This window comes from Mobula birostris, chromosome 17 (assembly GCF_030028105.1).
Source record: "Mobula birostris isolate sMobBir1 chromosome 17, sMobBir1.hap1, whole genome shotgun sequence".
Taxonomy (NCBI): Eukaryota; Metazoa; Chordata; class Chondrichthyes; order Myliobatiformes; family Myliobatidae; genus Mobula; species Mobula birostris.
In genome coordinates, this window is record NC_092386.1 from 34,325,686 (window position 1) to 34,341,183 (window position 15,498).

Genomic DNA, 15,498 nt, shown 5'->3' on the forward strand with positions numbered 1-15,498 from the left:
TATTTCAGTTAGAAATGCGCAATTCCAACATGTCCTAAAAGAAGGCAGAATCCAAAATGTTTTACAGTCAACGTACTTTCTGAAATGCAGTCGTTGCTTTAATAAAGAAAATGTGATAGCTAGTTCGCATAAAGCAGATGAACAGTCAGAAACTTTAAATTCTTTGGCATTATCATTTCAGAGGATCTGTCCAGGGTCTAGTATGCAAGTGCCATTAGAAGGAAGTGCCTCTAGTTTCTTAAAGGTTAGCAAAGATTCAGCATGTATTGTAAAACTTTGACAAATTTCTACAGATGTACGATGGAGAGTATAGTGACTGGTTGCGTCACAGCCTGGTACGGAAGCACCAATGCCCTTGAATGTAGAAGCCTACAAAAAGTAGTTGATGCAGTGCAATCCAGCACAGGTAAAGACCTCCCCACCACTGGGCACATCTACAAGGAGCAGGAAAGCAGCATCCATCATCAAGGATGCCCATCATCCAGCCAATACTCTCTTCTTGCTGCTGCCATCAGGAAGGAGGCACATGAACCTTATGTCCCACACCACCGGGTTCAGGAACAGTTATTACTCCTCAATCATCTGACCCCAAACCAGGGTGTACAACTTCACTCGCCCAACACTGAACTGATTCCACAAGCTATGGTCTCACTTTCAAGGACTCTACAACTCATGTTCTCAATCTTATTTATTATTATTTTGTTTTTCCTATTGTAGGTGCACGATTTGTTGTATTTTGCACAATGGTCGTCCATTTTTGGTTATGCGTAGTTTTTCACTGATCCTATTGTGTTTCTTTTTATCTGAGAATGCCCGCAAGAAAATGAATCTCAGTGGTATTTGGTAACATATACAGTACGTACGCTGATAATAAATTTATTTTGAACTAAGAACTTTGAACTTAGAACTTTAACAAAAAACTAAAAGATATTGGTTCTGTTTTAAAGAATTATGCAGCATTGAAAGAAACACTCCCAATTTTCTTCAAAATCTTCCCTTTCTAATACAAATTTGCACTCACTCAGATTCATTGAACCTACTTTTGACATGTGCATTTTATCAGCAAACCAAGGTAAACAAAGAAAATGTACAACTCCCTTTACATCTCACGTGCTACACTTATGCTATCACAAGTGAAAGAAAATCATAGATACAAGCAGATGCACGGTCAGCGGTGGGAGAAGTAACATCAGGTCAAACCTACAAATCACTGAGCTAAAACATTAACTACTTCTTTCTTTTCACCTTCTGGTATATTGTATATTCTCTGCATTTTCTGTTTCTATTTCAGCTTTCCAGCTTCTGCAGTCTTTTACTTGTTCTCTGTGCTCCTTATACTAATTAAAGTGAGCATTCGTTCACCAAGAGCAACAACTCTTTATTGGATTCTATACAAATTAAGTTCTTGATTATAATCTGTACTTAGATGATATAGATGGCACACCCAAGGAACTGAACATTTTTTTCCTCTACGATACAAACTCTAAAGATCTGCAAAGTCTATAATGAGTTTTTGTAGTCTCAACCCTAACTAGGCAACTACATAAGAATATTATTTCACTCAAAAGTCTGAATTGGTACATCAGCCACTTATTACTTTGAAAATGATCTATTTCCTATCATAACTTCATCATAATAATTCATTTCATTTCTCCCCCCCCCACCCCCAGCTCCATCTCAGATCAAACAATTTTATATACAGTCTCAGCAGCCAACATGATGCTAACCTGCACTTCCAACCTTGTATTCATCATTTCACTAACACTGCCTTTCTGTAATTTAGAAGAAATCGCAGTTTTTGTTACCTCAATAATCCACCGAGATGAACTAAAGGTCCAAAAGTTAAGTGTACAAATCTCTCAATTAAATCCAGTTAATTAAATAAATGTGAGCAAAATAACTAGTATTTGTTACAATGAAATTGTTACATGGAGATCTTATCTCCACTTAGGTAAGTTTGTTGTCACCATAATTAATCTTTAACACAAGAGGAGTAGCTATTTACCTCAACAGTTTATCTATTGAAGGTTGATGCAACTTGTGCAGGAAAAGAAATTAAATTCATCTTTAATAAAGCAACAGGAATTTCTAAGGATCCTGCTTTTTTCTATGACATCAAGGAAAACACTGAAACTTATATGAACAGTTATTTATGCCACTGCAGAGGATGATGTTGCTTCTATATTCTGACAAGATATCCTCAATGGAAATTTTAACTAGTAACTCAATAGCATTCTACAATACTAAAAGACAGACATGCTTAAATTTGTGTCTTTTGTTTAAAATCTCTTCTTCAAATGTAAATACTGGTAAACCCATTCCAGAAATTCCAATTTTTTTACTTGTTACTGTTCAGCTTTTGGATTCAGCATTAAACACATAAAAGTGTAGCATTCGTAATTCATAACAAAATGTTAAGGTTAAGAAAAATACAAGCACAAGCTTTCATTTTGTTGTTAAACAGTACCTTGTACATGTCGATCTACATTTGCTTAATAAGAGGTATAGTTACTTTCACTGGCCCCAAAAATTAGTTTTATCCTCATTTTGAAAATACAAAACTACAAGCAGAAATGGCTAACAAACATTTGGCATACTTAAAAAGGCAGTTGATAACAAATAAAATTCAGATCACTTCATGTATGTTTGGAGTTCTAGATTTCATTCCCTGAGATTTCTCACCTCAGCTTACTGTTGGGAGAGTTAAGTAAAAATCAAAAGAAAACTGTGGATGCTGGAAGACTGGGAAAAAAAAGTTTTTAAAAAAGTCCTTAATTGATCAAACATTTGCTTCCTTGGAAATTCAACCTTGAGTGAACACAATAAATAAAGAATGAAAGCGTAATCTAATATTTTTATATGTTGTATTCGCTTCCCTCTCCTTTATAAAAGGGTTTTTTTTTTTCTCCCAGTGATAATTCATTGATTAAAAGGTAAAATTAAGATGCAAGGGAGGGAGGGAGGGAACGAACGTTGACTCCGACCACGAGAGGCCTGCGTCGGGCATTTTCATGCCTTACAAGGTGCAGATTGGAAGCCTGTGTGGGGCGCCACTCTCGCAGACACTAGAGTGATGTGTGGTTAAGTGCCTAGCTCAAGGACACAAACATACTGCCACAACTGAGACTCGAACTAGCGACCTTCAGATCACTAGACGAACGCCTTAACCACTTGGCCACGTACCCAACACAAGATGCAAGGAATTTAGGAAAATTCTATTGACTTGCCTGCTTTACCACTGCCAGATACTCGAAGGTTCAAAGGCTCAAAGGTTCATTTATTATCAAAGTATGTATGCCGTATACATCTCTGAAATTTCTCTTCTCCAGATAGTCATGAAACATGGAAGCCAGTTCAAAGAGCAACAGCAAATCGAACCCCATACAAAAAAAATGGCAACAAGATCATCGACCCCAAAATGCCTCTCCCCACACAAAACACTTTGTAAAAGCTTTTGTGACTGAAAGCTAAGATTTTTCAAAAAGAGCTCTAAGTTTTTACACACTTTTCTTGCTTGTCCTAGCTGACCTTTTATGCAAAATGATAAAGCTGAATGATACAAGGCTACTAAAAACGTTAATTACTTGAAATGATGAATTACAAATTTACAAATTATACTTTTCCTAAAAAGAAAATATAAAAATTTCTACTAAATGACACTTACCAGGTTGCCCAGAACTTTAAGCTTCTTTCTCAGAGCATCACCGATTTGTCTCACGATCTCTCCTCGTTTCGGTGCTGGAATCTGAACAAGATACAAAAACACAAATTCTGTTTCATTTTCTTAAGCCTGTATTTCAAATGTTAACTGATTGGCTCACTGAATGATTTTAATTTGAAACAATTTTAAGACATTGAAACAAAATAGCAGTTAAAAAGACTAACTACATGCCATAATTTGTTGCATTTATAAAGACAGATTCTGTACTCAAAGTTACTGGAAGTGTAATTGTGCCTGGTATTAAAAATAAAATACTTATGCAAAGTGTTTGATTGTGTTCATTACATATTTGTTTGGACCAAACCAAACAAATTCAGGCTATTTATTTTTTCTTGGATTTTGTTTTATTGGTGATTTACTAAAAATACATTCATTCGAAATTTATACGTGGGGGAAAAAGGTTGATTTCTGTCGGAACAAAACTGTAAAAGCAAAATTGGCAGCAAACATAGTTTTAGAGTTCTGCTCTGTCTCCCTCCCACCCCCCCCCCACCCCCGAGGTTGCATTTCTCTGTAGCCATTTCACCTCACCATGCTGGTTCAGTAATAATTAGATTTCTAAAATGGGTTCTCTGGAAGTGGCAAAAGTGCGTATTTCTTGTAAAGGTATCTGTAACACCTTCAGCTAGGAAACACTAACTTGCATTTATCCTAGGTCGTATGTTAACCTGAAGATCGTAATGTCAACAATCCATTTTAAATCTTTTGTTTTCTTTGCTGCATCTTGCAGAGGTCAAATTCACCAATCTATTCCTACCTAATCCACATGTCCTTCAATTCACTTAATTTCCCAAAATCTATCCATCTATATCTCACGCATGGCCTACCCAACAACTGAACATTCGTGCTCCCCTAGGAACACATTCAATGCAAAATAATTTATGTATCTACCATGTTTTGCTGCCATGGCTAGCAGACTTTTCCTCAGGTGTTGCAACTAAAATTGGATAAAGTCCTCAAATGTAATCTCACTAAAATTCCGCACAAGTATAACATTATGTTGTTTCGCCTCTACATCTACTTCATTAAAAGAAATGTCAACATACAATTCACCTTCTGAATTGTTCATTTTGCCTGCAGGCTAACTTTGTGAATTAAATTGCTCTGCAGATCAAAACTTACAAGGATGTTATTAAAAAAAATATATTGCTTCTGTTCTTATGACTGAGGGTCCTAACCTCAGTCTCTTCCACATTATACTTGACCTATGAATTTTTCTCTTCTCTTTAACCTATCCATATTTCTTTGCAGGTTTATCAAACCTCCTTGCAGCTTACTTTTCCTATTTATATTGTTAACAATCTGGGATACCTTGCACTTAGTTTTTTATTCCATTTAATACAGCTGGGCCAGTCGGTCTACTTCTGTATCTTGCCAGGGAAACTCTAAGGGCCACCACAATATCCACAGGGTCACCATGAGTCGACAGCAACTCGATGGCAATCAAAAACATAACCAGCTGAATGTTCATCTATGATCATCACTGCACCCCACCATCATCCAGCCAAAGTAGCTCGATTTACTCCTGCTTCCCACCTTCTGTCCTTTAGCCAATTTTCTGTAGTAATGTATAACCCCCAATTCAAAGAGACAAAATTTCTGTGGCAAAATGTTAAATTATTCATTCCCTTTTCAAAATCCAGTGACACTGCAGCCAATTTCCTTTACATTAACATTGGATTTACACCTTAATTTCAGAAGTAAAAGGGCAAGTTCAAAGTGCAACTATTGTGCAAGGAGTTAGTTGTTTTCCATGCTGTTTGCACAATGATTTAAAAACTTCTGTAACACTTTAGTGATCAAAACCATCCAATTAAAGTAATCAAATTAACTCAATCTCAAAAATGTGTATTTTTATAAGAAGCCATTCAGTGCAACATAAAAAATGCACACATAAGGTAGAAGTTGAAATATCAAAAGAAATCTTTAAAACACCATACATTTCCTTTCAAAAATAAGAATTCATTTGTTGGGGTAAAAGACATCACAGTCATCCCTGCTTATCCCAAAAGGAGAAAGAACTGATTAGAGACCTCTTAAATTTGCATAGTCTTTCAGGGAGTGGTACTCCCAAAATGCTTTGCAGAATGAGATTCCATAATTTAGATGCAGCAATATGAAAGGAAAAGCAATGTTTTTCCAAGTATGCACAGAAAGTAATTTGAAAGAGAGCCTGCAGTGGTTGTGACCTATGCATTGGCACGCTCTGGCCTTCATAATATTAGAGACTGTGGGTTTATGTGATGTTGTTCTGGTATTTAATGGAAGAGATATTCTAGATGACAAGCAGAACAGCTATTGTAAAATGTAACAAATGGTGGATGAAGAGCCAATCAAGCAGATTGCATGGATCTACTTGGTCACAACTGTTCAAGTAGAGGGTAAAATATTACATGTCTTAGAGATGGTGGAAAGATTCTGGAAGAACAAAATGCAAGTCACGCAAATAGAACATTCCTTATTTTGAAACACTGACCCCTGGTTCCAGATGTTGTCACGTGGAACTTTAACAATGTCAGGCTGTTAAGTGTCATTTCCCACAATTTTGAAATGTAGGCAGCACAAGTTTAATTGACAGGGATTGACTTTGCAATGTCCACATTTGTTTCTAAGTATATATACAATGTTATCTTTTTTCCCCCCACAGTTAGTTTGCCAAGTAGGAGTACAATACAATGAAAGGATGTCGCGAGACTGACAATGCATTTGTAAACAAGGATTTAGGTTTCAAACTCAGGCACAACAGGTTCTCCCCAGCATACACGCACCCAATTTATGCACAGCCCATACATATAAACAAGCTTTTGGGAGACCAGTGTCATGGAGTTAGCAGCTGCTGCGGCGCTGTAGGGATCTTCTGCCTTGTGGGAACTCTGCGTGGCACAATTATCAATGTACAATCAGTCTGCAGGAATGGAAACTGGGGAGGACCTGTCTCATGGTTTGTAAATTAGGGAAAGAAAGAAATAAGTGTTGGCAAGCAGAGCTCTGGATGAACTGGCATTGAATGTAGGATGGATTTTAGAATCCTTTTTAACAAAAATCAAACCAGGAAATGTCTTATCTAAGCTTAGGGATAATATTCATACCCAGGACATTGACAGTCAGAAACTAATACATAGAGCTATTGAGCCGTAGTAAACATGAGGAATTCTGCAGATGCTGGAAATTCAAGCAACACACATCAAAGTTGCTGGTGAACGCAGCAGGCCAGGCAGCATCTCTAGGAAGAGGTACAGTGGACATTTCGGGCCGAGACCCTTCATCAGGACTAGTCCTAACAAAGGGTCTCGGCGCGAAACGTCGACTGTACCTCTTCCTAGAGATGCTGCCTGGCCTGCTGCATTCAGCCGCAACTTTGATGTGTGGAGCCATAGTAAACTTTTCTTTCAAAGTATTGGTTCAGGACACTTACGTCCGCCCAAATTTCCCATGCTTCTTTCGCTTTTTGTACTGTTTCTTCATAGTCCTCCAAAGTGGCCTAGAATATGACACAGATTAAAGCCAAAAACAAAATGATGTCATCACTGTCCAACAAATTCATAGGAATAGGTTATCAAATAAATTCCAAGACTGAATATATAAAAAGTAATTACCTGCCTTACTCTGGCTATTGGTTCATTATTTGCTGGACAATAGGAAGTGACAACCTGTGGTAAAGCAGAGCAGAGAAACTTCATTACTCACCATTACACTCTCAGAGTCAACTTCATCCAAATAAATTTCACCTTTAATGTACTAATCACTGGAAAGAATTTCAGAAAAGGCACAAAACAATGATGGAGTAAGGACAAAGGCTTTCAGGCATCTTTCAAGTTTATTGTCACTCAACCATGCGGGTGTTTACCGCCAAATGAAATAACGTTCCTCAGGACCAAGGTGCACATCACAGTACATAACAAGAAGTAATATTACCACACATCAATTAACAGACAGTAAGGTGCATTTACAACACAAGTTTAAAAAATAAACAGTATAACACTTCGTATGTGATGATACCTGGGTGAAGGCAGGGAGTTCAGTAGTCTCACAGCCTGGAAACAGCAGCTGTCTTCCATCTGAACAACCCTTGCCATAATGCAATGATGCCACCTGCCCAATGGTCGGGGGGGGGGGGGGGGGGTGCAGGACAGAAAGTTTGTTGGATGTATGGGAGGGTTAATTGGCAATGCTAAGGGCCCTGTGTATGGAGCACTCCTGATAAATATCTCCAATAGGTGGAAGAGAAACCCTGCCCGATGATCCCCTCTTCACAATCCTTTGAAGGGTCTTACAGTCAGAAGCCTTGCTATTCCTGTACAAGACTGTGTTGCAGCTGTTCAGCACACTCAATGGTGCTCCTGTAAAAACTGGTTAGAATGAGGCCTCAATCTCTTCAGAAAGTGGAGACGCTGCTGTACTTTCTTGACTAAAAGGTGAGACTGACTGTTATGTGCACTCCCTGAATCTTGTTCTCCTTACTCTCTCCTTGGATAAACTGTTTATGTACAGTGAGGAGGGTCAGTTTGCACCTTCCTAAAGTCCACAATTATCTCTTTAGTCTTGTCCACGTTGAGACTCAAGTTATGTTACCAAGCCAGTCTAACTCTGCTCCGTACACCGTCTGATAATCGTTGCTGATGAGACCAACCACTGTTGTGTCACCAGCGAACTTGAATTGATTTGAAATGGTTCTAGCTGTACAATCATGTGCCAGCAGTGTGAACGACAGTGAGCCGAGCACGCTGCCCCAGGGGAGACAAGCCGGTGCTTAGCTCAAGGGAGCTAGAGATGTTGCTGCCAACACGGACAGACTACAGTCTTTCTATCAAGAAAAACAAGATTCAGTTACAGACAGAGGTGTTGACACACGAGGGCAGTTTACCCACCAGCAATGGAGGGGTGATCCTATTAAACACTGAGCTAAAATCGCAAACAGCATCCTGGTGTAACGCTCGGCTATATTGGCTCGTATTTATCTAGGGGAAACCCTGTCCGCCACCCACCTCGTCTCCCAGTTATGTCAGTTGCTGTACAACTGCTACCTCATTCAGCTTCAAACATCAATCATCAGCCAGCACACAATGTACGTTTTACCAATTACACTTTATAGATATTACTAAGTCTATGAGATTAACAGAAGTTCAATACAAAAAAGGAATGGAAAAGGCGCCAGACTTATCAAAGTTCAATTTCTTCGTGCACATGTTGGAGCTCGGGGACCTCTTCGGGACCACCCTGACCCCGTCAACTCACGGCTCGGGACCACCCGGAATGATCGATCTGAGCTTACCCCACGTCCGTCATCCTCACGGTCTCTCCTCCGACTCCATGCCAAAACCCCCTGGTTCCCAGCCATATGAAACAGCATATCACCCCGAGAAAGAATAACATGGACACTCATTGGTTCATAGTACTCTGCTATCTGTATTAACCCAAGCAAAGTGCTAGCTAGAGACTTTCTCAGCATTTAACATAACAAAGAAGCCATTTTAATTTTAACATAACGAAGAAGCCATTTTAATTACCGTACACAGAAACATAAAAGAAACCCCTTACACTGGTGTAGGAGGCAGCAATTTTCCCAGATGGACAACAACTAACATGCAAAAAAAAACAATAAACTGTGCAATTAGAAAAGTTAAAAAAAAATTAATAAGCAACAAATATTAAGAAAGTGAGATAAAAAGTCCTTGAAACTGAGTCTACAATATGTGGGAATGGTTCAGTGATGAAGCATCACAGCCATCCATTATGTTAGGTTTTGCTTTGTAGGAAGTAATGGCCTTCAAACCCTGCCAGAGATGGTGTGCAACCGATTCCATGTCTAGCCTCAATCAGAATTGATATTTTGCCCTTAAAATAGCCTTCCATTGGTTGTACCTACACTTCTTGTATAGTTCTGGATCACCAGTCTTGAATTCCGCAGATCGAGCTGTCAACAGGCTATTGGTCTTTCGGTCTGAGCACGTTCTCAAAGGCACACACTCATCCACACAGGTTTTGATAAGTCGGTGACAACTGTGGCCTACTCATTCAGACTCAAAGATGAATCCCTGAATATTGTCCAGTCTACCAACGCAAAGCAGGCCTAAGCACTCCTCCACCTCCCTTGACCATACATTCTTTGTCCTCACCACTAGTGGTATGGTCTTCAGATTCTGCCAGTACCTGAAGTAAAGCCAGGTGATCAGACATCCCAAACTGAGTGTGTGATGGCATGGTGGCTTGATGGTGGAACAGGTTGAGTACCCCTTATCTGAAATTTCAAAATCCAAAAACCTCTGAAATCTGAATTATTTTTGAGTGCTGACATGATGTCAGAAATGGAAAATTCCACAAATTTCTGAGAAGTGACTTCATATATGTAATGAACAGAAGTTAAAGAAAAATAGAAAAAACTGCATAAAGCAAAACATGAAGATTCCGATTATGTATCGTCAGTGTCAGAGTGAACATATTCTGCTTAGCTGTACGCTGATCATGAAACAAGCAAAGATCTATCACAACAAATTGTGAATATTCAGCAAGCAGGTCGCAGAAATTTAAGAAAAGGTAAGGCATTAAATTTTTAAAGCATCTGAACATGAAAATCTAGCACCAGACCAAGTCTACAATGTTTATTATTGTATCTTACCTTAAAAAAAATGAAATACAGAGAAATGTAACCTTTTAAACAAAACATGACATTGTAGGTGGAGACTGAAAGCCTGCCATTGTTTGTTGTTATTCAACAGCTGATTCAGGTATTTTCTCCCAATGCTGCTGTGCTGTTTTACCCTACGCACACTACACTTTCATATTAATGGTATGTAATAATTTTTACTGTCCAGTGCATATGTGTGATGAACAATACAAGACAAAGATTGCTTATTAGTAGCACATAAATTCATTTGGAAATGATGGCAATCCCAAGCTTTGGATATATTACAAAATCCCAAAAAAATCAAATAATCCAAAACACTTCCAGCCCCAAGCATTTTGAGAAGCATTTTGGATAAGGGGTACTTAAACCGTATAACAGTTGTCAACTGTGTGGATTCCTCTGGCCCTACTCTTGACTTCATAATCTACCATGTCTTGGCCCTTCCACCTGATTGCCTACCTGCACTGTACTCTCTGTGATAATATATTCTGCATTCTGCTATCATTTTTACATTGTTCTATCTCAATGTCTTTATATTTTGAAATAATCTGCATTGCTTTGTGTAAATTGTACCTGCAGCCTTGATGTCTTTATGAATATTTAGCTTTTGTAAAATGTAATGTGCTTTGCCAGTTTGTTGATTTATTTGGACAGAAGGCTTGCAAGCAGGTGGTGTGATTTATAGTGGTGTGTGTATGTGATTTACAGCAGATTAAATGGAAGGGAGTGTTTTGACAACAAAGAAACAGCTGTTATGGGGGGGGGGAGAATTGGAAGAAACCTAAAAAAGACAAATGAGACAGATGTAGATAAGGAAGGAATGCAATTATGGGATGGAACAACCTCAAAAGACATGAAGTTGAAGAACCACTGGACTTTGTAAATGTATAAAAATGGTTTGTTTGAGCTGTAAGATGAAAATACCTTCTAACGACTTGATATATGGAGGTAGACTTTCCCTTACAAGTAAATAAATGCACTTATAATTTGATCCACTCTGAATTTTGTTGTAATTTATTACAGTACATTAGAAGACCCAGCTGAACAGTACACCACAGCTTGCAAAACTAACTTTATTCACGGTATCTCAGTGTACATGACAATAATAAATCAGTTCCAATTCCAAACCATGCCACCAATATACAACAAACACAAGGTAAAGCATTGAAATGCAGTTGTTCTAGGATATCTTAGTTAGGGTGATAAAGAGCATTGTAGCATCAATGCATAGCTTGAGGTAGAGCATAGGAGCCAGCAATGCAGGTCCTTGGGGTTATGCAACCAGGCTGGGGCAAGAGGTCAATAACCAAAAGGGGCAAGCTGAACTTCAAGGTTCATCAATGAGGTTTGTGAAACTTTAACTTATATTGAGAGAAGAATGGGGATGATCATGCAGAAGTAGAAAAAAGGACTAAGATATATGAAGGCTGCCTGAACATAGAGAACAAAGTAACAATCTATCACCAGGACCATGAGGAATATAAAGACATTATAATTATATATGTAAACAGAAAATGTGGCAATTAATATTGATAGACTACAAGCACAAATAGCCCCATGGAAATGTGAGGTAGTGGCAATAAGGCTTGAAAGTGGAAAAGGGAGCTCAGTATTCAGGGATGCAAGAAAAAGGGGGGAAAAAACTGAAGTATGGTGGAAGTTTGATTAAAATCATTGTCACGTTAAAAGAAAGGATTTATGAAAAGTGACAAGGACAGCATCCACTAGGATAGAGCCGAAAAGTGAAAAGGGCATGATCATTTCCCAGCTTATTCCAAAGGCCCACAAGAGAGGGAAATAGAGAAACAAATCTGCAGAATTGCAGATAAGGTACAAGTAGTACAAAATGGTGATTTTGGCTACTTTAGTTAACCAGATATTGACTGGGGTCATGTTACATTGGAGAGAGAGAGAGAGAGAGAGAGAGATAGAAATATTTTTGGGAGAATTTCCTTGACTAGTAGATTTTTTTTTGCACACTAGCAAGAAGGAATTGCCAGGAATGTTGTTCAGGAATGAGGTTGTTCAAAGAAAAGGTCGGCACAAGGGCACTTTGGCAAAAGTTATCTGCATACTATAAATTAGTAATCGAGAAGAATTACGAATATTGTAAAAACTAACTTATTAACTTCGATAAGAAGTGACCTAGCTAAGTTAAAAACAAATCAAAGATTAACAGAGACATCTAACAAATCATCAGTGGGAGACCTTTAATGATATATTTCAGCACAATCCTACAAGAGGGAAAGTTATGGCAACTGCAGCCAGGGACACTTGGCTGATGAGGGAGATGGAAAATAGGAAGAAACAAAGGAGGGCAGGTCAGATGGATGTCAAGCAAATCCTTCAAGCCAGAACCAGTCTAAGCAGCAAGATTACCGGAAGAAAATAAAGCTGATAACTACAGTAGCAAGAATAGAATGGCATAGAAGTAAACCCAAAAATCTCACCAACATGCAAGGAGGTATTATAAAGTTGCTGATATGCAACCACACCCAGGTGGTGATTCCATGCCTTTGCACTCTACAGAACAAACAATATGTCGAGTATCCTCCATGACAGTGTGCATGGCAATAAGTTTTTTCTCACTTCCAAGCAATGCCTTCAAGATGACTTCTGGTGGCAAGCATCAGAAGCACTGCTCTGCAGGAGTTGCCTGTCTTTTTGAAGACCATTACAGAGTCTGGGCTGTGGTCGCCTCCAGTCAGCATACTTCCTTGCCAGGGAAGAGTGGTGCTCTGGCTGCCAGGGAGATCAGATGAAGGGACAAACCACAAGGTATAGGAATGAACTGCATGCCGCTAGGACTCGCAGCCAAAGCATCCAGCTGCCCTGACACAATAAGCATTGACAGGGTGTGAGTGTAGGGCACACAATTGGAATTGCTCATGGGGCCCAGATCCTAAAACTCTCCTCAGGAGCCAGTCCTTCATAACAGGAGGGTATCTGAGATAGGTCCACTGTAGTTTTTGTAGAGGCCGCTTCTGGACTTCCTTGCCTCATCTGCCTACCAGATGGGATATTCCAGTCCCCCAGTGGAAGTCGCTCTACAAAGTAATCTTTTCTCCTCCTCCACTCCCCCCCCCCCCCCCGACATCAGAAGCCTGGGGCGAAGAAAGTTGCATAGAGCAATGTTAGGCTATAGTTGTTAAGCAGGTTCACGGATTCCCAAGGCTGGCTGCTATTTCTGGGGCATGGAGGAGTCCAATCATGAAAGGGTGCAGCCCCTTTCTGAGTAGATGAAGGGGTTGCTCAAGTTTCCACTGCGCCACAGCACTCTCCTGACAAGTGTAGAGGAGGACAGGCCTAACAGGGGACCTTTTTGTCAGATGCCCCTGATTCTGGCTCACGTCAGCCATCACAAGTCCAGGCTGCAGGCCAAGGAGGGCACTGCTCCAACCAAACGCTTACCCCTCGTTGAGGATACAGTCATGCTTGGATGTCCCTGAACGGAGAGCAGGTAGTGTCTAGTGGCTATCCGTGAGTGCCTGAGGGGCTGCAATCAATCCTGAATAAGAATTATTGTATTTTAGTTTGAGGTATATTTGTAACCACCAAGTTGAGAATGTTGTAAATATAATGTATATGTTAACATTTTAATGACAAACCTACACTTTAATGTGCTTTTGCCATGAACATCGAATAGTTCTAAGTGATTCAATTTTCCTATTCATAAATCAAAAATGCTAATGGTACTCTAACCATTAATCCGAGTATTTACGGCATATGGCAATTTTTAAACGCAAGGGGAACCAAACACTCGGTTAGCTGACTTTCACACTTACAGCAACATCGGTATCTCACAGGATATTTATCCTATTTAATAAGATTTTTAGATAAAACATTTATGTTGAGAGCACACATTATTAATTGGCTGCAAATTAAAGCTAACTACTAATATAAAACTAACTTGATTTGAAGGTGGAGTCCCGATTCGAACAGTAGACTAAAATATGCGCTTCGAAATGTTGCTTACTTGCTCCACTAATTGGAGTTTAGGTGAAGGAGGGGGCGGGTTGGTACAAAAATCACATTATTAAAGTTTCGTGGGAGATTGCACAAAGCAGAAGAAAAATACCGTTCCAAATCAGCAAACCAGTTAGTCGTTCTGAGATTGCCGTGTGCCCTTTCTAATTATAGCCACCCCACTCGGTTTGTGCATGTCGCAGCGCAAACTGGCTGCCCTGCTTACCTCGCCTTTCCCACCCCAGCTCCCGTTAAACACGCCGTGGTTGTCTTCCTTCAGGCCCAGTTCTTTCAACCAGCTGTAGCTGGGCTGCTGAATGAGGAGGCTGGACATGGCCGCGGACGATCTCCAGTCCCAGAAAGCCTTTCTTCGCAGCAGAGGCCAGGCTAAAGACAGCGTCACTCGCTGCATCGTTATGGTAGACACACGCAAGGCAAACGGGAAGGACTCGCCAGAACTAAACCCAAATCCCTACGCCGAAAACTGTGATTGGTGGAAGCGAGTACCACCCATCCACAGGCAAGACGTACGGCGCGCAAAATTCAGAAAACGGCCGGAATTTGGTTGATAATAGTTCCAGTTAAAGTATAATACTTCAGCTCCATATAATTTGCACAACCTCTCTGTACTGGGGAATTACATTAATAAACATGGATTTGTTTTCAAATGCACCCCCACCCCCGGCTCATTGACCTCATTGACCATTATTCAAATACGATCGGACAACTCATTTCTGGTACGTAACAATATCTTCCTTACTCCAACACTAGTCAATTCTTAGACAGTGCTTCATTAAAGACATAATAGGAGTTTGACCAAATAAATCTGACACCTTAAATCACAGAGGAAAGGGCTGCATGGTATGGGAGATCGGGGAAACTTCCAGTGTCTATGGAAAGTACACCTGGCTGCGTGTGTCAAGGAGCTCGACTCTGGGAGCATCAGTTTAAATGAGTCATGCTAAGGTGCAGGCTGCAGCTAATTGTCTGTCTGTCTGTATCTTGTTTTACAGCGGTTGGCTTCCAGCTTAATGGTGCATTACCGCCACCCTCTGCTCCAGAATGTGCACTAGACATACATTCTAAATCCCTTCACCCAATCACACACACACACACAAACCTACACTTCACCCTCCCATCTTTGACCATCCTAGTATCCTATTCCTGTTTATTCATCATATTCTAT

At 39.8% G+C, this 15,498-nt stretch overlaps 1 protein-coding gene across 1 annotated transcript in view; it reads right to left on the reverse strand.

The window, feature by feature from the left end:
* aldh7a1 (aldehyde dehydrogenase 7 family, member A1) overlaps window positions 1-14,756 on the reverse strand; it is a 44,439-nt gene extending 29,683 nt beyond the window's left edge. Inside the window, exons 1-4 of the mRNA XM_072281491.1 lie at window positions 14,539-14,756; window positions 7,318-7,371; window positions 7,137-7,202; window positions 3,665-3,745 (exon numbers count right to left, since the gene is read on the reverse strand). Coding sequence (XP_072137592.1) covers window positions 3,665-3,745; window positions 7,137-7,202; window positions 7,318-7,371; window positions 14,539-14,724 — 387 coding nt within the window. The 5' untranslated portion in view covers window positions 14,725-14,756. The remainder of the gene's footprint in view (window positions 1-3,664; window positions 3,746-7,136; window positions 7,203-7,317; window positions 7,372-14,538) is intronic.
* Window positions 14,757-15,498: the final 742 nt, after the last annotated feature.